General features: G+C 33.9%; 3 protein-coding genes and 1 long non-coding RNA gene across 6 annotated transcripts in view; all 4 read left to right on the top strand.

The window, feature by feature from the left end:
* The first annotated feature begins 1,190 nt into the window (after positions 1 to 1,190).
* Positions 1,191 to 9,961, top strand: LOC126696577 (heat shock cognate 70 kDa protein-like). Its single transcript, XM_050393292.1, has 3 exons — positions 1,191 to 1,463; positions 8,304 to 9,009; positions 9,073 to 9,961. Exons 1-3 carry the CDS (start codon positions 1,250 to 1,252, stop codon positions 9,959 to 9,961), a joined length of 1,809 nt encoding a protein of 602 aa, XP_050249249.1. The 5' UTR covers positions 1,191 to 1,249.
* On the top strand, positions 6,218 to 7,161 carry LOC126697492 (uncharacterized). Its single transcript, XR_007646212.1, has 2 exons — positions 6,218 to 6,911; positions 7,124 to 7,161. It is a non-coding gene; the product is annotated as an uncharacterized LOC126697492 (long non-coding RNA).
* A 3,053-nt stretch (positions 9,962 to 13,014) lies between the features above and the next one.
* LOC126697481 (heat shock cognate 70 kDa protein-like) overlaps positions 13,015 to 23,598 on the top strand; it is a 40,858-nt gene continuing 30,274 nt past the window's right edge. Inside the window, exons 1-2 of the mRNA XM_050394497.1 lie at positions 13,015 to 13,325; positions 15,321 to 15,520. Coding sequence (XP_050250454.1) covers positions 13,112 to 13,325; positions 15,321 to 15,520 — 414 coding nt within the window. The 5' untranslated portion in view covers positions 13,015 to 13,111. The remainder of the gene's footprint in view (positions 13,326 to 15,320; positions 15,521 to 23,598) is intronic.
* On the top strand, positions 20,213 to 23,442 carry LOC126697483 (heat shock 70 kDa protein 1-like). Of its 3 annotated transcripts, none has more exons than XM_050394499.1 (3): positions 20,213 to 20,219; positions 20,629 to 20,829; positions 21,699 to 23,442. In XM_050394499.1, exons 1-3 carry the CDS (start codon positions 20,213 to 20,215, stop codon positions 23,336 to 23,338), a joined length of 1,848 nt encoding a protein of 615 aa, XP_050250456.1. In that variant the 3' UTR covers positions 23,339 to 23,442. The 3 variants fall into 3 exon arrangements, with proteins under 3 accessions (XP_050250456.1, XP_050250457.1, XP_050250455.1); XM_050394500.1 differs by lacking the exon at positions 20,213 to 20,219 and having other exon boundaries at positions 20,610 to 20,829; positions 21,699 to 22,675; positions 23,066 to 23,442; XM_050394498.1 differs by lacking the exon at positions 20,213 to 20,219 and having other exon boundaries at positions 20,610 to 20,829.

Below are 23,598 nucleotides of genomic sequence, written 5' to 3'. Positions count from 1 at the left end.
TTTCTTACTTCCTCCCTCTTCCTCTTTGCCACAAAAAACCAAACAAACCTACACACACAACTAGCCACAAAAACCTAGCAAACCGGCCACACAATCGGCCACAAAAACCCAACACCACCAGCCACCGCCACCACTACCACTAGGCACAAAACGACATTGAACCCAACAATTCACAACTGGCCACAAAACCTATCACCACTACTCCCACAATTGGCTACAAAACCTATCACCACTACTCCTACAACTGGCACAAAACCCATAATCACTACAAATGAGAGAGCGAAGAGAAGAAAAAAGAAGGTTTAAGTCTAAGGAGAAGAGAGAAAAAAAATGATAGAAGAAAGAGAGAGAACAGGCTGGAGAGCTAAAAAGAGAAAGAAATAGAATAAGAGAGAGAATTGGAACAAAAAAAAATTTAAAACTTTGTAACTATAGTAAGCTGTCATTTTTTTTATAGTTTACTGTAGTTAGGATCTAAAAATTTTAGTTTTAGCATCATCAATGCAGCATGCATTTTTTTGTTTATGGTGCTAAAAATAGTTTTTTTTAGCAAATTAAGAGCATCACTGTGAACGCAATACTATATTAGTAATTTTTATTATTCTTCAAATTTTTATGTTTAAATGTAAATTAAATATTTTTTTGTGTGAGTGCTTTTTTTAACAGCAATGTTTGTTGTGTGATCATAATAGAAATTAAGAAGAAAAAGAATTAAAATTAACACATCACCTATATGTAAATGTACACATTTTAAATGTAGGACCTGTTTATATTTAAGACCTTTCCTTTCTTTCACTATTTCCATCTTAAGTGGAAAGGGGGAAACTTCGAAGAGATCGTACCGTCTTTTCTTTTCTCTTTCTTTTTTTTGCTGAATTCGTACCGTCTTTTAACCTTTCATTGTCAAAAGTGTCTCATAGATACTGCTTTCTTCGAAAAATTCTTAGGTAGTCCCAAAGTATAGTGAAATGGTACTCCCTTTTTTCACATTCATGGTAGATTCTACCATGAATTTAATGAGCGGACCCCACCATAAATGTGAGAGGAGGGAGTACCATTCTCCGTGCTCCGGAAGTACCTAAGAATTACTCGTTATTTCGTTTTGCTTTTTTCTAAAAGCACCAGTTCATGTGCATGTTAAGTATTTAGGGCTTTCAACCTTTCAGTTCTAAAGTGCGTCATAGTCTATTTTCATCTACTTTAGTTTCAATTAACAAAAGTCTTTGGTGGGCTTCTATTACCGACGACAATGTCCGACCATGGAGAGGGTACGGCGATAGGGATCGATCTGGGAACGACGTACTCGTGCGTGGCAGTGTGGCAAAATGAAAGAGAAGAGATAATAGTTAATGATCAAGGAATGAGGACGACACCATCTTATGTTGCTTTCACTCACATCGAGCGCTTGGTTGGTGATGCGGCGAAGAACCAGGCCGCCAGGAACCCTGCCAACTCCATCTTTGGTAATCTTCAAAGTTTTTTTTTTTAGTGTTATTCTTAAGCACTTAGTGTTATACTCCCCATTAATAATAATAAGGTTATTCGTGAAAATAACTTTGATCACATATATTGTTAGCCCATCGCATTAGGGGTGTCAATGTTCGACCCAACCCGTGAACACGACACGAACCCAACACAGGTTTTTTCGGGTTAGGGTTGGGCTTTAATGGGTTTGGGTCATAAACGGGTCGACCCGAAAGCGACACGATAAGAAACGTGTCATAAGCGGGTCAACCCGTATAACCCGCAATAAACACGTTTGACACGCCAATTTATTTGTGTCAACCCGAAATGACCCACTTAACACAACCCGTTTAACTCGTATAACAAATAAATATTTATTTTATTTTATATTTGTCAAATACCTTTTATATCCAACATATATTTTAAATTTAGAAAGAAAAGTGAGTAATTATAAAAATTTACAAGGGATATAATTAGAAATTGAAACTTTCAAACCCTAGAACTACTAATACTTTTTTTTTTTTGGCATAAAACTTGCACAAATAAAATTGGATGAGCTTGTGGAAGATGTTATGAATTTGGACATCAACAAAAAATCTATAGATTATAATCGTGGTAATAGTCAGAATTAGTCTACTATTTGCTCAAATTTTTTCAAAATTGATACTTAGCATTTGAAAAATATTCAAGGATATTATATTTTTGTTAAACTATGTTATTTTATTTTTGTTAAACTTTGTTATTTTGAATTTGGATTGAAGTGCTTGCACTTCTTTTGGAGTGTAAAGAACTTATTTCTAGATGAATGTTATATTTTTGTTGAACTATGTTATTTTGAATGTGGGTTGAAAACTTGAATTGTATGCATTGCTTTTTAGGATGTAAAAAAAAATTATTCCTAGATAGATGTTATATTTAATATTATGCTGGTTGAAATGGGTTGTGTTACATTCGTGTCAACCCAACACGACTTGTTTATTAAGTGTGTCAAATGGGTTGGGTCAGGTCAACCCGCCTTATTAACAAGTCGGGTTAGAGTTGAAGGATCATGACACGATTATTAAATGGATCGAGTTAGGGTTGAGTCATTTAGTCGAATACCTCTACCTCGACACGACATGAACCCGACACGTTAACCCGAATTGACACCCCTACATCGCATGAAAATAATAACTCCACATATGACAGTAAAAAAAAAAAAAAAAAAAAAAAAAAAATTCCACATATAAAATATTTTATTTTATTTTATTTGCTAAATTGTGATTGGGTCAAAATTGAAAAAATAAATAAATATAGTCTTTCTGACTTTTCTTCAAAAAAAATTTGACTACATCAAATTGACTACTATATTACGTCATATAATAGCTCATAATTTGTCATAAAAGGGCCCTCCTAGCCTCGTGACATTTGTCACAAAGAACTAAGGGAGTGAATTTGTACCTCAAAATTTTGGGATTATTGCTTGGTGGTGGTTCACATTTAGTAGCGAAGCCATAATTTCAGTTTAAAGGAAGATAAGATTAAAAGTTAATATTACAAATGAAGTAAATCTAAAAAATATCAATCAACAATAATAGTAAATAATTAAACAATTGTGTATATATTTCATATCATTAAAATAAAGAAATAAAAATAACTAATTCATAGTTACTAAAATTCAAAGTAAGAGATTTATCAGATATCAAAATTAAAAATAATAAAAATAATAATAATAATAATAAGTAAAGGATTTATCTAAATATACAAAATTCAGACATCTAATTAATTTGATCCCTTAGAATAAATTGTGAAAACAAATCAATCCAAAAGTTTTAAGAGTATAATTGAATTTTTTTTTTTTTTTTTTTTGTATTTTTGTTAGTAAGAGATTTATTAGAGATCAAAAAAAAAAAAAAAAGAGATTTATCAAAATATACAAAATTCAGACATCTAATTTGACCCGTTAGAATAAATTGAGAAAAAAAATATTTTATTCTTCAAAGTGTTTAAAATTTGGGTTTATAATCAGAGTTTAAAACATTGAAGAGAGAGAGAGAGAGAGGATGCTTTGGCCTTTAGGGATTTAGTCCAGTACTATAAGAGCATTAAGTTTTTTTAAAAATATATTAATTTATGTAATTATGGGGCCCAATAATTGAATTTCCCTGAGAAAAGACAAAAAAAAAATGTTAAATTATGACAAATTTTACTACAAAATGCAAATAATTTCATATGGTAAGAATGTGATTAGTGCCCCTTGAAAAAGTAATAAATAATTATATAAATTGATTTTTTTTTTTTTTTTTTTTTTTGGTGTGATGGTGATATATCATCTTATAAGACTAATGTTGTAAATTTTGCAATATATGTAAATTACTCAACAAGAAAAGAGACATAAATAGTGAAATGAGTGAAAATAATGAAAAAGAAAAGAAATTAGTAAAATGGGTGAAAACCTAGACAAGATAACAGCTAATTTAAAAGAATAGTGAAGAAGGTGAAAAAGTTATAAACTTTGATATGTGATTAGTGCCACTTGAAAAAGTAATAAATAATTATATAAATTGATTTTTTTTTTTTTTTTTGGGTGTGATGGTGATATATCATCTTATAAGACTAATGTCGTAAAATTTGCAATATATGTAAATTACTCAACAAGAAAAGAGACATAAATAGTGAAATGAGTGAAAATAATGAAAAAGAAAAGAAATTAGTAAAATGGGTGAAAACCTAGACAAGATAACAGCTACTTTAAAAGAATAGTGAAGTAGGTGAAAAAGTTATATACTTATCTCTCCCCCCGCCCCCACCCCCCACATGTTGGTATCAATGTCTGTTTCTCTAGAGTGGGAGTCGTTTATTTTCTATTTTTCACCATGTTAGGGATGCAAACTACTTAAGGATAGAAGAAACTAAAGGAGTGGCAGGTGGCCCCTCTCACCCCTAGCTCCACCCCTAGTCTCATTCTAATATATTAATTTATTGTTCATAGTTAGAAATAATATCAAACTATATTAGTTTAAATTAATTTTGATTAAATTAGATTTGATCTTTTTTTTTATATAAATTATCTAATTAAATTTTATTTATTAGTTCTTATTGAATTAATATGTATCATATATAAATAAACTTTCCCCTGGAGCATAGAGATAACTAGGACCCTAATACTAAACAAATTCTAATTTTAGGTTTAATAATTTCTAATTAAATTAGGAAAGATCCTTTTCACAAATTCTCTAATTTAACCATTTTTTTAATTAAAAGTACTTATTAAATTTCTTTTCGAGAATGTAGTACTTAGGGTGAGTTTGGTTCAGCTTTTTAAAAAAGTGCATAATGAAAAAGTGGAGTTTCAAAAAGCTGAGTGTTTGGTAAAAACTGTTAAAAAGTGCATAATGAAAAAGCTGAGTGTTTGGCTAGCACTTATAAAAGTGGCTTTTTGAGGGGTAAATGCATGGTTTTAAAAACCGGTACGATGAAAGAACCGGTCGAGGAGCTAATTACCGGTTTTTTGGTCGGACCGAGGTTCAACCGATGGTCGAACCGGTGACGTCATAAATAATTTAATTATTATTTATTTAAATTATATAAATAATTAATAATTTTTAAATTATATATAAAAATATATATATTAACAAGTGTGTGTAAAAGTCAAACAGGTGTAAAAACAGTAAAATATTATACAAAATCACTCAGTCACTCATCTCTCCCTACTCTCTCGACACTGTGCTTTCTCCAAAAAAAAAAAAAAAAAAAGTTTCCCTTCCACAGACCAAATCTCAGATCCAAAGCCTCCGATCCACTCCTAGATGCTCACCGACCACCGATCCACTCATCGGCGCCATTCATCACCGGCCATCGATCCACTCATCGGCGCCACTCATCACCGATTGCATCTCCACCGCCATCGGCGCCATTCATTACCGATCCAATCATCACCGATCCACTGAGTTTTTTTTTCTTTTTTCTTTCCGTTATCCTCCATTGTCGTCGGCCCCACTGTTTCTTGGCCACCTCCACCATCGTTGATTCATTCTTTTAATCTCAGTTCTGGATTTTTTTTTCCTTTATTGTTGTGAAGCTTTATCGATTTGGGTTTTTGGATGGTTTATGGGTCTTGGTGGTGGCTGGGTTTGTGGGTTGTGGTGGATGGTTGGGATGTTTTGTGGGTCTTGGTGGTGGCTAAGTTGTGGGTTTTGGGTGGGTAGTTGAAATGGTTTGTGGGTAGAGCAGACTAGGAGTGAGCTCAAAGGGCGAGGGCGTGCCGTTGTGCCGCTGTGCGTGAGGCAGAGAGAACAGAGTGAGGTAGAGAGTAGAGACTAGAGAAAGATTGAGTTAAGTTGAGCGGCCTTGAGAGCTTGAGGTGAGTGTGAGAGTGAGGCAGATGAGAAGAGGAGGCGTGAATCGTGAGGCCGTAAGAGTGAGATGGCTGATGAGAAGAGTGAGTCAGTGAGGACTTTAGGTTAGTTTTGAGGAGCAGGAAAAAACGACGTTGTTTTGAGGAGCCAAACACTTAAAAACGACGTAGTTTAGTTTGAGGAGCAAAACCGGTTTGACCGCACCGGTTTCCGGTTCTCAGGTTGAACCGGCCGGTTTTTACTATTTACCGGTTTTTAGGTCATTTTCGGTTTTATACCATAACCGGACCGGATTGAAAGCCGATTCCCGGTTGAACCGGTCGGACCGGCCGGTCCGGTCCGGTTTTTAAAACTATGGGTAAATGACCAAAAAGGACAATGTATATATAAGGGAATTTATTTCATACCTTTTTTTTTTTTTTTTATGTGAGTTTGTTTCATACTTAAATCAATTACTTCATCATACTTAAATCAATTTTTCTCTTTCTAAAAAAATTATTTTTTTCTTACCAATATTAGCTAATAATAACCTACCACTTAAGATTTATTGTGAAAGTATTGTAAAAATATTGTGATAAAAATTGATACTAATTTTAATTTGAACGTACTATTAAAATTATTTTTTTCTCTTTCTAAAAAAATTATTTTTTCTCACAAGTGTTAGCTAATAATAACCTACTACTTAATATTTATTGTGAAAATATTGTGATAATATTTCCTTCTTTTTCATTTTTTTTCTCCTCCACTCACTTACCGCATTTTCTTCTTTTTTTTCTTTTTTTTTTTTCCCTCTTTTTTTCTAGTCCACACACGTACCCACTCTTTTCCTTTATTTCCTTCTTTCCTTTCTTTTTCCATATCACTTCTCCAAGTTCCAGAACGTCCCAGAGAGCTCTCCTTCTTCCTCTTTTTTTTTTTTTTTTTTTTTTTTTTTTTTTTTTTTTCTTAGCTCTTCGTCTGCATGATTCTCATCAAACGAAGATAGAGGGGAAATCCAAAAGGGAGGAATGGGTCAGATCGGTGCTTGATCTCTGCCTTCACCGCTGCCTGTCTTCCTCTCCACCGTTGCTTGATCTCTTCCTCACTGCCAACGACATGCGGCGGAAATGGGTCAGCTCGGTTTTTTTTTTTTTTTTTTTTTTTGGTTATGATTTCATTATTGGGTTCCTTTGTAAAATTGTGTAAAATTGGTTTGATTTTGTTGATTTTGTGTTTGGATTATCAAATGTTGAAATGGGTTGTGGTGGTAGATCGGTGATTGTTGGGTGGTGCTCTGTTTGTATTTGGTTGATACTTTCTTGACCGGTGTTGGTCTGTAACAGAGGAGCGGAGAAGAGAAAAGGGCAAAGTTTATTGGTGATAGGTATTTCGGTATTTTCAATATTGCAACGGTAATAATACAAAACGCGCAGAGCGTGTTTTCATTTATGGACCCCTGAGGGTCCATAAACCATTCCGCGTTTTCCCTCAGTTTTTTCTAAAAGTTCAAAACGCAACTTTTTTATAAAAGTTGCGTTTTGAGCTTACCAAACGCAAAACTGGGTTGAGCTTTTTTGAAAAAGCGCTTTTTGGGCTTCAAATGCTGAACCAAACGGGCACTTACTAATTGAATGTCTCATATATAATTATAAAACTTTCTGTGCATTAATTCATCAAATTAGTGAATAATTTAAAGCAAAAATGGAACTTATTTTCCAGTCGTTTCTAGTTATTCCTTTTACAAAATTAGTTTGCACTAAAATATTAGCCAAAAGATGTAGGGTTATTCGACTTAATCATTGTAATATGTTTGGATGAACTTATTATTATTTGCCTTTTATTTTATTTGAAATTAAATTACATAAAAATATATCTATACTTCTGTTTTTTAATAAAAATATAACTTTACTTTTTCTTCGAATGATAAATATATTAGTATGCTTTACCTAATTAAATAGATCAAAAAAAACCCAGGAAAAAAACGAACTTACCCGAATATCACAATGTTTTATAGCATTCATATTCACCATTTTATAGGCAACAATCTCATCCAAATTCTACCACGTATGGTGTTAAAAGCTATCAATTACGGACAATTTTGGCTTTATTAATTGTAGTTAATATGATCTTAATTAAAGTTCTCTGTTACATATTTCAGGCATATAGTATCGATTTAAATAAAAAAATTTCAAGGTCACCAGCAAGAACTTAAACTAAAAAGTTTTTGCTGAAAGTATGATAGATAAAGGTAAAAGTTAATTGAAATAGTATAGTGAGACCCATGAATAGTATCAAAAAGTACAGTGAGACCCATGAATAGTAAAAAAAAATAAGCTAAATAGTAAAATAAACTGACTTTTTAATTTGGAGCCAAACCCATACCAAGCTGCCAATTTTTTATGTTTTCTAATTCTACTTAAATATGTATAACTATGGACAAGAAATGAATAATTTATTTCTTCTCCTTATGATTTATTGTTGTCAAATCATTGTTTAATTCCTTAAAATGGTATTGTCATGTAGATGCCAAGCGATTGATTGGTAGGAGATTCAGCGATCCCTTGATTCAAAGTGATATCAATCTTTGGCCATTCAAGATTATTGAAGGTCCTGGTGATAAGCCTATGATCATTGTTGATTATAAGGGCGAAGAGAAGCACTTTTCTGCTGAGGAAATCTCATCTATGGTCCTTAGAATGATGCGTGAGATTGCCGAAGCCTATCTGGGCACAACTGTGAAGAATGCAGTTGTTACTGTCCCTGCCTACTTCAATGACTCACAACGTAAGGCAACAAGGGATGCTGGAGGCATTGCAGGCCTAAATGTCCTGCGTATAATTAATGAACCAACTGCTGCTGCCATTGCTTACGGTCTTGATAGGATGGCAAGTAGCATTGGCAAAAGAAATGTATTGATTTTTGATTTGGGTGGTGGCACTACAGATGTCTCACTAATTACCATTGAGAAGGGTGTCTTTGAAGTAAAGGCTGTTGCTGGAGACACTCACCTTGGAGGTGAGGACTTTGATAACAGAATGGTAAAGCACTTCGTTAATATATTTAAGAGGCAGCACAAGGTGGACATTAGTGTAAACTCCAAAGCTCTTAGGAGGTTAAGAACTGCTTGTGAGAAAGCAAAAATAATTCTTTCTTCTGCAATGGAGACTACTATTGAAGTTGATTATTTATATAAAGGTATTGATTTCTCTTCAACTATTACCCGTGCCAAATTTGCGGAACTCAATATGGATTTGTTCAGGAAGTGTATCCATATCGTGGAGAAGTGTTTGACTGATGCTAAGATGGACAAGAGCTGTGTCCATGATGTTGTTGTTACAGGTGGTTCTTCCAGAATTCCCGAGGTGCAGCAGTTGTTGCGGGACTTCTTTAATGGAAAGGAGCTTTGTAAGAGCATTAATCCAGATGAGGCTGTGGCTTATGGAGCTGCTGTTCAAGCTGCAATCTTGACCGGAATGGGTAATGAGAAACTTCAAGACATCATGCTCTTAGATGTCACTCCTCTGTCCCTCGGTGTAGAGGTTTGTGGATCAGAGATGTCTATTGTGATTCCAAGGAATACCGCCATTCCCACCAAGAAGGAGGAGAACTACTACAACATGAGTGACAATCAAACTTCTATGTTGTTCTCTGTTTACGAGGGTGAGAGAGCTAAAACTTGTGACAACAACTTTCTGGGACAATTTGAGCTTTCTGGCATTCCTCCAGCACCTAGAGGTGTTACTAAGGCAAAAGTTTGTTTTGATATTGACACTAATGGTATCTTGAATGTTTCTGCCAAGGAGATGACCACTGGTGTGATGAGTAAGATCACTATCACTAATGATAAGGCAAGACTGTCCAGTGAAGAGATTGACAGGATGGTCCAAGATGCAGAGATATACAAGGCTGAAGATGATGAACACAGGAAGAAGGTTGAGGCTAAGGTAACTTTGGAGAACTATGCCTACAATATGAGGAACACTATCAATGATAAGAAGATTGGTGCCAAGCTTGGCCTCGTACGTAAGAAAAAGATTAATGATGCTGTTGAACAGGTGATTCAGTGGTTAGATGGCCTCCAGCTCGTGGATTCAGAAGAGTATGAGGACAAGCTGGAAACGCTTGAGAGCATCTGCAACCCCATCATTCATAGGATTTGTGGACAAAATCAAAAACTTTGAGTAGCACCTCTCAAAGTACAACACATGTAAGAGTGCAAACCATTTCACCAGTGTGACTATTTCGAATTTATTTCTCCAACCCTTTTTAAGTCTTTTATTTTCTTGCTAGTAATTTGTCCTTGTTTGGAAATTTATGACTCTAAATTTTTGGATTTGTCATTTTATGCCAGCTGATAAGGTTTAGCTTCAACCTGTCTAGCTCGGAAGTTGATTTATCCTGGTAAAAGCCACAGTTTGTTTGCACTTTAGATTCTTAGATTAGATTAGTAAGAAATATGAATTGATAAAGGGTTAGCCTGGACTCTGTTCATGGAGAGGATAAATTGCCCTGTTGCGTAACCTTTCTGAAATGTAACCTGACCCCTGAATTTATATAAAAAAAAAAAAAAAAAAAATCCAGATTCAAGGATAAAAGAATTTTTATTTTTTGGTTGTGAGAGAAATAGTGGAAAGCAAAGAATCCTGAATCAATCCAGATACCAACACTGGGATTTCTATATTCTACTTGAAAGTCGAAGTGACGATCTTAAGCTTGTCTTGCCATAAAAGATAAAGTGGAAGGTAACCTTAAAATTAATTTCCCATCCCCGCGTTTTCCTTTACAACTCCACTTGACAGTTTGTCATGTACCATTTTGTGAAAATAAAAGATGTGACTTTTTTTTCTTTTTGATGTACTTTTAACGTAACGAAATGTAATAAGTTGAAATTTTCTATAAAAAAAACACATTGAGAAAAAGGTTATTAAAGTAGTTGTCCTTACTATTAGAAATAATAGACCTAATCATTAACCCATGTAACACATGAAAAAGTTAGACAAGAATTATATATTAATAAGTACATAACTAAAAGGTGAAATTAGAGAATTTATAGAAAAGAACAAATCTAATTTAGTTATTATTTTAAAAAACAATGAATTAAAAAGAATATATTTTGTTTTGACCTGCTTAATTTATTTAAAAAATGTGTGGTTTTAATTAGTTTAAAGAAGCATAGTATAGCATTATATATTCATAACTATTAAAAATACATGTTTGACTAATCATGTGAAAAGCTTATAACTGTTGATTTTCAAAAACTTATATGGCAACTTTAAAAAATATCCACAAAAATAAAAAAATATTTCATATTATATTATATATTATATATAAATATTGGTGTTAATATAGATATAGATTAGAAAGTAAATATTTTTTTATTTTTTTTAATCATTTTTTAGTGGTCTTGTCAACTTGAAATCCTATAAAGTTTATTTTTTATTTTTTATTTCCTACCACAAGCAAAATTACTTTTTTTAATCTTTTTTTGTTCCATATTATTTAAGAGGTTGTGTTTTGTGTACTATAAATTGTCATATCCTCCTTTAAAATTACATGTCATCTAAATAGAAAGAAAAACAAAGTGAAATGATGTTGAAACTGAATCTAAATTAGTAAAATTAATAAGGCTTATAATCACGTCAAGTTTGACCTGATAAACCTGATTTTAGTGTATATCCTAACTACTTTCTTCTTTATCCTCCTCAATATATAGATTGCTAGTAAGCCTCATTCGTTCCTGTAGGGGAATTCGATAAAGGGGATCCCAAAACCAACAGAGGAGGTCCGCATCTTAATCATTTTTTTTTTTTTGTTGATAATAAAATCTTCTTCTACTATTTATTTTTTACCATACATACAATTTCAAATTAAAATCTTATTAATATATAAATTTAAAATGACATTACAAATACGTAACAAAAACCATTATAGCTTAAATAAATTATGCATTAAAATGTTAGCAATTTATATTTTTCTTCAAATTTTTATGTTAAATGTAAATTAAAATTTTATTGTGTGAGAATTTTTTCAACAGTGACATAAAAATTAATAAAAAAATAATAGAAAAACATAGGGTAAATTGAACTTATCTCTCCTAAGATCTTTCGTTATTACACTCAGTTTTCCTCTAGTGCGGAATAAGAAACTCATCTCCCTAAAATACAAATTATTACCTTGAATGATTGAAAAAAAAAGAAAAAAAAAAAAAAAAAAAAAAACCTTAAAAAATCTTGAATTTTCTATATTATTATCCACTTAAAGCACTAGCATCAAGTGTGCTAAATGCTAAATTTTTAGCATTTAGCACACCAAACACAAAAAACCCACCTACATCTTTCAAGTACTAAAAAATTAGGTATTGATCTACAATATTACTCTACTAATAGAATGCTACGGCAAAAATTGTAAAAATAAAAATAAAAATCTTTATTTAATTATACTCTCTCTCTCTCTCTCTCGTTGTTGTGGTGGGGTTTTTTTTTTTTTTGAGTTGTTGTAGTGGGTTGATTTTGGTGGGTTGCGGTGGTTGTGGGCTAATTTTGGTGTTTGTGTTTACGACGGCTGACGATGGTTTGGATGATTTTGGGTGGTGGTGGGTTTGCAATAATGGTGGGGGTGGGCTAGGAGGTGTTATATGAGTTTTGTATTTATTTATTTTTATAAAAATTGTAGGATTTTTTTTTTTAAATTAATGTATTGTGTATATATTGTTTTAATGCATTGAAGGGAAGAATAGAAAATTTGATGTATGGTGTAATGTTAAAAAGCCATGTTAAAAAAAAAAAAAAATTGTTTTAGTGCATTAAAATGACAATTTGACATAGCATGGTTAATGCTTATACACTTAAACAATCATTCATATACCTTTAAAAAGAAATTTGGAATTTTTTTAAAGCCTATTTTTTTTGGAATTTTTTCGGTCATTTAGAAAAAATTAGTGTAAATAATCTAAATTTTCGAAAATGTGAGTATTTTATTTCAAACTAAAAAAAGATAAACTGTAATAATTGAAGTCAAAGCAATCAACACGTAGTCTATATAATATGCACACTTTAATTGTAGGACCCATTACATTTTAGACTTCCCTCTTTTTTTTTTCTTTTTTCTTCTTTTTTTTTTTCTTTTTTTTTTTCACCCAAGTGGGTGGAAATGAGGAAAACTTCGAGGTTAAAGGCATATATATGGCTTCTCAAAAAGAAAAAGGCATATATATCAATATAGGGTGCCATCTTTAACCTTTCATTACCAAAGTGGCTCACACTCGGAGTCTACTTTCTTCTACTTATTAGTTTCGGTTTACAAAAGTCTTTGAGCTTCTTGTCCAGACGACAATGGCCAACCATAGAGAGGGCCTGGCGATTGGGATAGATCTTGGTACAACGTACTCGTGCGTGGCAGTGTGGCAAAATGAAAGAGTAGAGATAATAGTGAATGATCAAGGTAACAGAACCACTCCCTCCTTTGTTGCTTTCACTCCGGCGGAGCGCTTGGTCGGTGATGCCGCCAAGAACCAGGTTGCCAGAAACGCCACCAACTCTGTCTTTGGTAATCTCTTGACTCTTTACAATGAACTCCCCCCTCTCCCCTTTTTATAAAATAGATGAATAAAAAGATTTTCTTTTTATGAAGATAGAAAAAAAGTATTTTTTTAATTCTTAAAAACATGTTTTTCACTTACCAATATCAAACTATGTTCTTGAAAGCCTCTGAGTCTGACTGTAGGCTAGTTTTATTTTATCTTATTTTAAATTTGTACATTTGTTGCCTGTAAAATGTTGTGGTGATAGTATTTCTCTTTTTGAAATTGTTAGTAGTTATTGGGTATATGTGGGATGTTTGTTATGAAAATGCTATAAACATAACACTTCTCTAAAAAAAAACAGTGGGTTTCAAAGGTTAATAAGGGAAAACAATTCTGCTCTCATTATTTGGACTCGCGTAGTGCAAGTGTGAAAAGATGCTGGTATGGATTATTGGGTAACGAGTTTTGTGGAAAGAAAAAGATATGCAGTTTGTGTTCACTGTTAAATTTTGTTCTTAATTCTCACCACTTGAATTTTGTTACTCAAAAAAAAAAAAAAAAAAAAAAAAAATCACTTTAAGAATTTTCATTAAAAAAAATTACTTTAAGAAAGCTTAATAGCATTCATATATCATAATGTCATTTATTCAAGGTTCATACTCAGAGGATAAGAATTCACAACTTCAATAATAGAAATCATTAAAGAACTAAGAAACTTTTCTCCATCTCGGCATCAATTATGAACTTATTGCTTTAGTATTTGTAATTATCAAGATTTTAATTAACGCTTTGTTTATAAATTTCAAATTTGTATTATCAGCTTTAATCAAATTGAAGATTTTAACATGAGATCACAATGCTATCAAAAGCAACTTCATGTGCTAATAGTTGATTTCTGACTAAATTGTAAACTACATATCTAAAGTTTGGAATAATTTTGATTTTGCCTTCTAAAAAGTTTCAATATATGGATAAGCTCTCCTAACCTTAGGTATCATTTGGATTTGCTCTCTTCTGTTAATGTGTCTTGCTAAGCTGTAAGTTGTTAACTACCAAATTAATTAAAGCAGCTCCAAATATAGAGGATGCAATAACAATACAATTTCAAACATAGAGTGTCGTTGGGGTGCCAATCTAATACTTGAGGGACAGTTAGGCAGGCTGCATTGATGGAAGGGAACAAATACCGATGATACTTAACATTAGGGGAGCATATAAAACAATTAAAACTTTAGAAGGCAAAATCAAATTACCCAAAACTTTACCGATGTAATTTGCAATTTAATCTTGAATATTTTTTCTCCCCCTTTTATATTATCTTATTTGTTGAGATTTGTGGTTGCAGAAGCTTTGTCAAAATATATTTGACACTAAAAAAGAAAGTATATCATCAAATATCTTATGATAAATCTCATCACACTCAAATAGAATACACAAAGAAGTTTTATTAATGCTTATTACACACACTTTGCTATACACACCACTTATTTGCTCTCTCATTACTTATTCTTTGACACCTTGATTCTATCCGGGGCTAAACTTATATAGAGATTACAAAGGTGACAAGAAAACAAAGCATTAAATGCTACCACCAAAAAGCAAATGAAAAAAAAAACCCCAACTCCACTAGTTCTACATTCACATGTTGAAGCCAAATCGGTTTGATAGTCAAACCTTTCAATTCACCTACTAAAGACGGAAAAGTTTCATCGTCACCTAAAGACATGAAAACTTCTTTATCTTGAACTCTTCTTTACCTATTGTCAAACATGCAAAACATTGAAAATTTTTACTGCCGGCCTAATGCTCAAGAGTCGGTGATGACTCTACATTATTAGGCTAATGAGCTACAAAAATGTCCGCTTCCATTACTCAAGTTCACAATATATAAATATATATATACTTGTAAAACAAAACTCAATATATATCTTATTGCCTCTTGTGCTTCATTATTGTCTAATAGTTTTCCCATCTACTATTTGAGGTATCTATTTCATAAAAGCCTAATTATATTGCAGATGCAAAGCGGTTGATTGGTAGGAGATTCAGTGATCCTTTGGTTCAGAGCGATATCAACCTCTGGTCATTCAAGGTTATTGAAGGCCCTAGTGATAAGCCTATGATTGTGGTCAATTATAAGGGCGAAGAGAAGCACTTTGCTGCCGAGGAAATCTCATCTATGGTCCTAAAAAAGATGCGTGAGATAGCCGAAGCCTACCTGGGTACAACTGTGAAGAATGCGGTTGTTACCGTCCCCGCCTACTTCAATGATTCCCAGCGTAAGGCTACAAAGGATGCTGGAGGCATTTCAGGCCTGAATGTCCTGCGTATAATTAATGAACCAACTGCTGCAGCCATTGCTTATGGTATAGACATGATTGCAGATAGCATTGGCAAGAGAAATGTGTTGATTTTTGATTTGGGTGGTGGTACTGCTGATGTCTCACTACTTACCATTGAGAAAGGTGTCTTTGAAGTGAAGGCCGTTGCTGGAGACACTCACCTTGGAGGTGAGGACTTTGATAACAGAATGGTAAAGCACTTTGTTGAAATATTTAAGAGGCAACACAAGGTGGACATTAGTGTAAACTCCAGAGCTCTTAGGAGGTTAAGAACTGCTTGTGAGAAGGCAAAGAGGATTCTTTCTTCTGCAATTGAGACTAACATTGAAGTCGATTCTTTATATAATGGTATAGATTTCTTTTCAACTATTACTCGTGCCAAATTTGCGGAACTCAATATGGATTTGTTTAGGAAGTCGATTGATATTGTGGAGAAGTGCTTGACTGATGCTAACATGAATAAGAGTTGTGTCCATGATGTCGTTCTTACGGGTGGTTCTTCCAGAATTCCTAAGGTGCAGCAGTTGTTGCAGGACTTCTTCGATGGGAAGGAGCTTTGTAAGAGCATTAATCCAGATGAGGCTGTGGCTTATGGAGCCGCTGTTCAAGCTGCTATCTTGACCGGTATGGGTAATGAGAAACTTGCAGATGTCATTCTCTTGGATGTCACCCCTTTGTCCCTTGGTACAGAGATTAATACAAATGTTATGTCTGTTTTGATTCCAAGGAATTCTGCCATTCCCACCAAAAAGGAGAGCAGCTACATAACTTTACATGACAACCAAACTTCTATGGACATCTCTGTGTACGAGGGTGAGAGAGCAAGAACTACGGATAACAACTTTTTGGGCGGATTTGTGCTTAATGGTATTCCTCCAGCACCCAGGGGTGTTGCTAAAGTAAATGTTTGCTTTGATATTGATGCCAATAGTATCTTGAATGTGTCTGCTGAGGAGATTTCCACTGGTGTGATGAGGAAGATCACTATCATTAATGATAAGGCAAGACTATCCAGTGAAGAGATCGACAGGATGGTCCAGGATGCAGAGACGTACAAGGCTGAAGATGATGAACACAGGAAGAAGGCCAAGGCTAAGGAAGCTTTGGAGAACTATGCCTACGACATGAGGAATACTATCAATGATGAGAAGATTGGTTCCAAGCTTGCCCCTGCAGCTAAGGAAAATATTCAAGATGCTATTGAAGAGGCGATTCAATGGTTAGATGACCTCCAGCTCGTGGATTCAGAACTGTATCATGACAAGCTAAAATGGCTCGAGAACATTTGCAATCCCATCACGAGTTATGGAAAGCAATAATAATTTTGATGATGGTTATAGAGTCCGTTGTTGCAACCCATCATTTCAATTATGGATGTAATTGTTCAAACTTCAAACTATGTTACCACTTTCCAGTGTTACTATTTTGAGTCTTGACTACAATTTTCTTTTACTTTTTATCTTTTTTTTTTGGTTCTATTGTTTTCTTGTTAGTTATTTTTGGCCTTATTGGCAACGGTTGGAAATTTTGAAGACTTGTCCACTGATAAGGATTTAGCTTCAAGCCTTCAACACATAGTTTGGTCGTTGAATTCAGTTTCAGTACAGTCACGCCATCTAATTTGTAAGGTGTGAAGTGTGAACAGGTAAAAATAAAATGTAACTGGGAAAAGTGGAGAAGTACTACCTAGAAAAGCCCAATTGAAATCAAATAAAACACCAACAATTTTTGAGCCCTGTTTAAGTAAAATCAAGGCATAACAAAACCCAAACAGAGTAGGTAAAATCCTCCTGAATCTTTCGGAACTAACAAAAGAAAATTATGTGGATTTCATCTAACACCAATTTCCACGAGGCAAGCTTATTAAACTGATTTTGGCACCAGCTTTGGGTTTTAAACTTTTAATTGCTTTACTGGCTCAGCCTCTAGAGGCTTGGATGGAGGTTCAGCGAGCATCTCAGCTTTCCACCTGTAGTCCAAGATGGTCACGTCGTCAGGCCCAATTGGGTGTCCCAAATATTATCTTTTTGTGAGTGAAAGTGAAAATCACTAACCCAGAGAGTTGGCGCAGATCGGCGCTGGGTTTTGATGAGAGGGAGAGAGAAACAGAGATGAGAGGAATCAGAGAGAAGAATGTGCATGTGTTTGGGAAAAATTTTGGGATATTATGTGGGTTATAATGAATGTAATAAGGTGTATTAAGTTTAAAATTATTCGCTAATGTGGCGCTTTATTATTGGTGGCGTAAAAGAGCTGCTTTACGCCAGCTCCGGATAGAATGTATCCTCATTATACAAACTACAAAATACTTTTTTGGCTTTTGAAATCGTAACTTTAAGATCACAAAATTTTTCACAGTTGCAACTATTATGATTGGTGCATAATAAAAATGAAGTATATATCTCATAAAAAAAAATATATGAAGTATATAGTAATTTTATGTGAAGGTGGTGTCACTTTAATCATAAATATTTTTATTTTTATATGGTATATGCAATAATATATTTTTTTTAAGTAGTACATTAATTAGTAGAAATTTCAATCATGACCCCACTGGCTTCCGAATTTTTTATATATATGTTGTATATGCAATAAAGTGGTTTTCTATAGTATATTAGTAGAAATTTAAACCATTGCCCCTGGGGCCCCCAATTTTTCAAAAAAATAGTATTTATATTGAGTTCTTCTGTGGTCTATGGTCTCTCCCCGAAAACAAGAGGAGAATTTTTTTTTTTTTTTTTTTTTTTTTTTTTTTTTTTTTTAAGTTAACAAATTCCTAAACTCTAGTGTTGCTACCATGTTCAAGGTGTGAATCACCTTAAGAAGTGCAGCCAACTTGTCCAAAGGCCACTAGTACGTCAAGGTCCTCAATGCTACTTGTGATACTAGCTAGAGAAAGGGCTCTTGCCCCCTTTTCTCCACTCTCTTTTGACCTAATTTTGTAAAAGAAGAAAGTTTTTTGATTGATATTATTTGCAATTCTGTTTTCTTGACTAGAAAAAATGCTGAAATTTTGGAACTGGAAAATATATACATTATTTCCCTTTTCTTTATTTTTCTTAGGTAATTACTAATTTCATTGATAAAAATAAGAGTACAAAAAATAAAAGAAAGTGGAGCCAAGTTTCTATGTTTAGTTAAGTGTGGGGGTAAAAAGACTAATAGGCCCGTTTGAATATCTATACTGGGCCAGGGACCCAGTCCATGGAAAAACCCCTCCTCGGCCATGGAAAAATCCTCCTTGGATGGATAAAGCTGAGGGCAAAAGAGGTAACAGACCATCAATGGCAAAACTCCAGACCGTTCCACAGGGCAGGGAAAGCACGAAAGTGGAGAAAGATGACAGATAGAACGAATGCGTATAAGGGAAAGCAACATTTATTGTACTCAGTGCCTTGTGCCTGACACAGCCATACTTCTCTGTCCTTACAACCATTTCCAATAACTGGAGGTAAGGGCGGATTGGACAAGTACCTACCCCGGGGGACCCTAGTCAGGAGGAGAAAAACGACTATAAAAGGGGAGTAAAGAGGAACAAGGGAGGGAGGCCAACAGAGGGGAGACACCAGAAAAAGCTCCTCAGATACTGCCGAGGACCAAATCTTCTCTATTAAACTCGGCCCATGAGAGATACTGTGTTGGTCATTATTCATACATTAAAACCCAGCTCTTTGGCTCACTCTCTACAAAATTCATTGTATCGGGCTCTCTGGTCTAAGGATCCATGCATCCTGGGCTTGGCCTGAAAAATGTGTACCTACATTAAGTAAAACATAATGCTAAGTAATTTCAATAGAGTTGAATTAAAAGTGTTATTCTCATGTCAAACTATTTTGTTTTTGCATTTTTTCCAAAGTATATTTTTATTCTCTCACCATCATAGCCATCAATTCATTGTTATTATTATTTTTGTTCCCAAAATTATTTTTCCTTTTTTTTTTCTTATAACATATATTTATTATTACTTTTTTGGTTTAGAAGTATATGACAACAAAATTTTGTTTGTATAAGATAATTTAGTGTATCCCATACCTTTAAATTGAGAGAAATTGCCAAAAGAATATCATGAATGAATTTTTGGATTTAAAAGAATATTGAGCTACATCTTGATGTGATTAACTTGAAATGTTCTAAGAACAAAGTATCGTATCATATCTTTTATTTTATTTATATTTTGTTAACAATGGATATATAAACGCTAATTCAAATATGTATTCAGAAAAAAAAAAAAAAAAAAAAAAAAAAAAAAAAAAAAAAAAAAAAAAAAAACACTCTTCATTTATTAATTTAGACTTGAATTTTTGTTTCTTCTAAAAAAAGTCTTGAATTTTTCTATAATTTTAATTCTTAAACAGTGATTTTTTATTATTAGTATTATTATTATTTTTCATGATTTGGCCGCCTTATTATGATAAACTCTTGGCTTTTTCCTCCCAAAAAAAAGAAGATAAACTCTTGGCTCCGTTCCTGCAACGAAAATTTATCCTTCAAGGAGGAAGTTTGATTGAGCTAGAGGATCTTGTTTCTATTGCTTTAGCTTGGTTCTCTGTATTTCCTAATAGATTGCAATGCCAAGTTGTCCAACCTGTTGCGTATATGATCTCTATGCAAGATTTGGATCTGATTCATTGCTGGAATCCGCCAATGTAAAAGAAGTTTTGAGTTAATTGGTGTCTTCTGGATAATCACGGTTTGCTATTTTTGAGAGCAAAGGAAGCAAATTTGGTAGAAACAAACTGTAGCTAACTATGTCATGGAAACTACATAAAGTATATAAAATTAATATCGCAACAAATGTGATTGACAAGTTTCAATTACCTTATAAATGAATAGTTAACCTACCTCTTTTATAATTAGCGATATCGATCACTCCTAACGTCACAGTACTCATTCATCTACTTCAACAGTCTCTGAACTTCTGAACCAAAAAAAATGGAGTCTTTGAACTCATGTTTTCGCAAGATAATGTCAAAGTCGAACCAAGGAGAGGGTCCGGCAATAGGGATCGATCTGGGAACGACGTACTCGTGTGTGGCAGTGTGGCAAAATGAAAGAGTAGAGATAATAGTGAATGATCAGGGAAACAGGACTACTCCCTCCTATGTTGCTTTCACTCCTGCCCAACGCTTGGTTGGTGATGCCGCCATGAACCAGGTTGCTTGTAACCCCACCAACTCTGTCTACGGTAATCTTCAAACAACTCTTTTTTTTTTTTTTTAGATGAATAAAAAGATTTTTTTTTCCCTCAAAATTTTGATTTTACTCACCAAGATCAATGTATATTTTGGAGGTCATATTATATATTAATATATAATATTGCTTTTGTCTAAGCCTCTTCTTGGCTCTTGCTTTTACATGGATTATTATTTTGGTTATTGCGGTTAGAAAGAGTATAGTGGTTGTTGTTTTGCTGCTTATTTCGGACTGTATATGTTCACATATAAAGTTTTATGTTTTAAATTCTCATTCACCAAACACACAATCCATCTACTTTGATTTTTATTGCTCGTGTATGATATATTCCTTTAAAGAAAAATATAAAAATAAATTTAAAGGTGGTGTTTCCCAATAGTTCACTCAAAAAAAAAATTCTCCACTTGTTGAATCACTTTAATAGTGTTAATAGCGTTCATAATTTCAATGGTAAAAATCATGTAACGAACTCATAACATTTTTTTTTTCTGAGAATCATAACTTTTTCCATTATATGCATCAATTGTGAACTCTTTTAGTGAGTGTAATTATATCCGTTTAAAATTTTCAACTTTGTAATATCGGCTCTAATCAAATTTAACGATTTTAACGTGAAAGCATCTTCATGAGCCAATTATTGATTTTTTCTTCCTCTTTATACTATTTAATTAGTTTTATGATATCAACTACAAAATTTCCTATTGTATTCCTCTAATTCACGAATTAAATATAATTGTCAACAAAATATCAATATTTAATATTTCTGCTTCTTTTTTTTCTTTTTTATTTATTTATTATTTATTATTTATTTTTTTTATCATTTCTATTTGAAGTAATTCTTTAGAGGGCATTGTATTGCAGATGCAAAGAGGTTGATTGGTAGGAGATTTTCTGATCCCTTGGTTCAGAGCGATATCAACCTTTGGCCATTTAAGGTCATTAAAGGTCCTAGTGATAAGCCTATGATTGTGGTCAACTATAAGGGCAAAGAGAAGCGTTTTGCTGCTGAGGAAATCTCATCTATGATCCTGAAAAAGATGAAAGAGATGGCCGAAGCCTACCTGGGTACAACTGTGAAGAATGCGGTTGTTACTGTCCCTGCTTACTTCAATGACTCCCAGTGTAAGGCTACAAAGGATGCTGGAGGCATTGCAGGCCTCAATTTCCTGCGTATAATCAATGAACCAACTGCCGCAGCCATTGCATATGGTATAGAAAAGATGGCAGACAAAATTGGCAAAAGAAATGTGTTGATTTTTGATTTGGGTGGTGGTACTGCTGATGTCTCACTACTAACTATTGAGAATGGTGTCTTCAAAGTGAAGGCCGTCGCTGGAGACACCCACCTTGGAGGTGAGGACTTAGCTAACAGAATGGTAAAGCACTTTATTGAAATATTTAAGAGGCAACACAAGGTGGACATTAGTGATAACTCCAAAGCTCTTAGGAGGCTAAGAACTGCTTGTGAGAAGGCAAAGAGGATTCTTTCTTCCGCAGTTGAGACAAACATTGAAGTCGATTCTTTGTATAAAGGTATTGATTTCTTTTCAACTATCACCCGTGCCAAATTTGAGGAACTCAATATGGATTTGTTCAAGAAGTGTATCGATATTGTGGAGAAGTGCCTGACTGACGCCAAGATGAACAAGAGTTGTGTCCATGATGTTGTTGTTTCGGGTGGTTCTTCCAGAATTCCTAAGGTGCAGCAATTGTTACAGGACTTCTTCAATGGGAAGGAGCTTTGTAAGAGCATTAATCCAGATGAGGCTGTGGCTTATGGAGCTGCTGTTCAAGCTGCTATCTTGACTGGTATAGGTAATGAGAAACTTCAAGATATCGTGCACTTAGATTTCACCCCTTTATCTCTTGGCATATCAGTTCGTCATACAAAAGATATGTTTGTTTTGATTCCAAGGAATTCCTCCTTTCCTGCCAAAAAGGAGAGAAACATCACCACTATACGTGACAACCAAACTTCTATGATAATCTCAGTTTACGAGGGTGAGAGAGCAAGAAATAGGAATAACATCTTCTTGGGGGAATTTTTGCTTCGTGGTATTCCTCCAGCACCCAGGGGTGTGGCTAATGTAAAAGTTTGCTTTGATATTGATGCTAATGGTATCTTGAGTGTTTCTGCCAAGGAGACTACCACTGGTTCGATGAGGAAGATCACTATCACTAAATATAAGCCAAGACTGTCCAGTGAAATGATTAACAGGAGGGTCAAGGATGCAGAGATGTACAAGGCTAAGGATGATAAACACAGAAAGAAGGTTAACGCTAAGGCAGCATTGGAGAACTATGCGTACAAAATGAGGAATATCATCAATGATGAGAAGATTGGTGCCAAGCTTGACCCTGCAAGTAAGAAAAAGATTAAAGATGCTATTAAACAGGTGATTCAGTGGTCAGGTGGCTTCCTGCACCAGCTCCAGGATTCAGAACTGTATGAAGCAAAGCTAAAATGGCTCCAGAGCGTTTGCAAACCCATCAGTATTTGAGGCAGCACCAAAAAAGATGATATTCTTTAGAGTCCGCAGCAGTACCGTCGTATCTTTTTTATTTTTTACTACGTTTGTGTTCGTCCTAGCGTTTTCTTGTTAGTTATTTGGTCTTTGTTAGGAAATTGTTGAGAATTTTGAAGACATGTCCACTGATAAGGATTTAGCTTCAGGCCTTCGGCCTGTAGCTTTGGTGTCGTTGGATTCTGTTTCAGTATATTATTGTTTAAAAAACATAAAACTACTTTAGTATTGGGCTG

The sequence above is a fragment of the Quercus robur genome, chromosome 8, assembly GCF_932294415.1.
Source record: "Quercus robur chromosome 8, dhQueRobu3.1, whole genome shotgun sequence".
NCBI lineage: Eukaryota > Viridiplantae > Streptophyta > Magnoliopsida > Fagales > Fagaceae > Quercus > Quercus robur.
Note: the sequence above shows the minus strand (reverse complement) of the source record. Positions and strands in the feature narration are given on the sequence as shown.

Excerpts from the sequence above, each read along its gene's own strand:
- LOC126697483 (XM_050394498.1), top strand. The coding sequence starts at position 20,610 with ATGTCAAAGTCGAACCAAGGAGAGGGTCCGGCAATAGGGATCGATCTG. Across the intron at positions 20,830-21,698 it reads CCCCACCAACTCTGTCTACG|ATGCAAAGAGGTTGATTGGT; the intron begins GTAATCTTCAAA and ends ATTGTATTGCAG.
- LOC126696577 (XM_050393292.1), top strand. The coding sequence starts at position 1,250 with ATGTCCGACCATGGAGAGGGTACGGCGATAGGGATCGATCTGGGAACG. Across the intron at positions 1,464-8,303 it reads CCCTGCCAACTCCATCTTTG|ATGCCAAGCGATTGATTGGT; the intron begins GTAATCTTCAAA and ends ATTGTCATGTAG. Across the intron at positions 9,010-9,072 it reads TCAACTATTACCCGTGCCAA|TGATGCTAAGATGGACAAGA; the intron begins ATTTGCGGAACT and ends GAAGTGTTTGAC.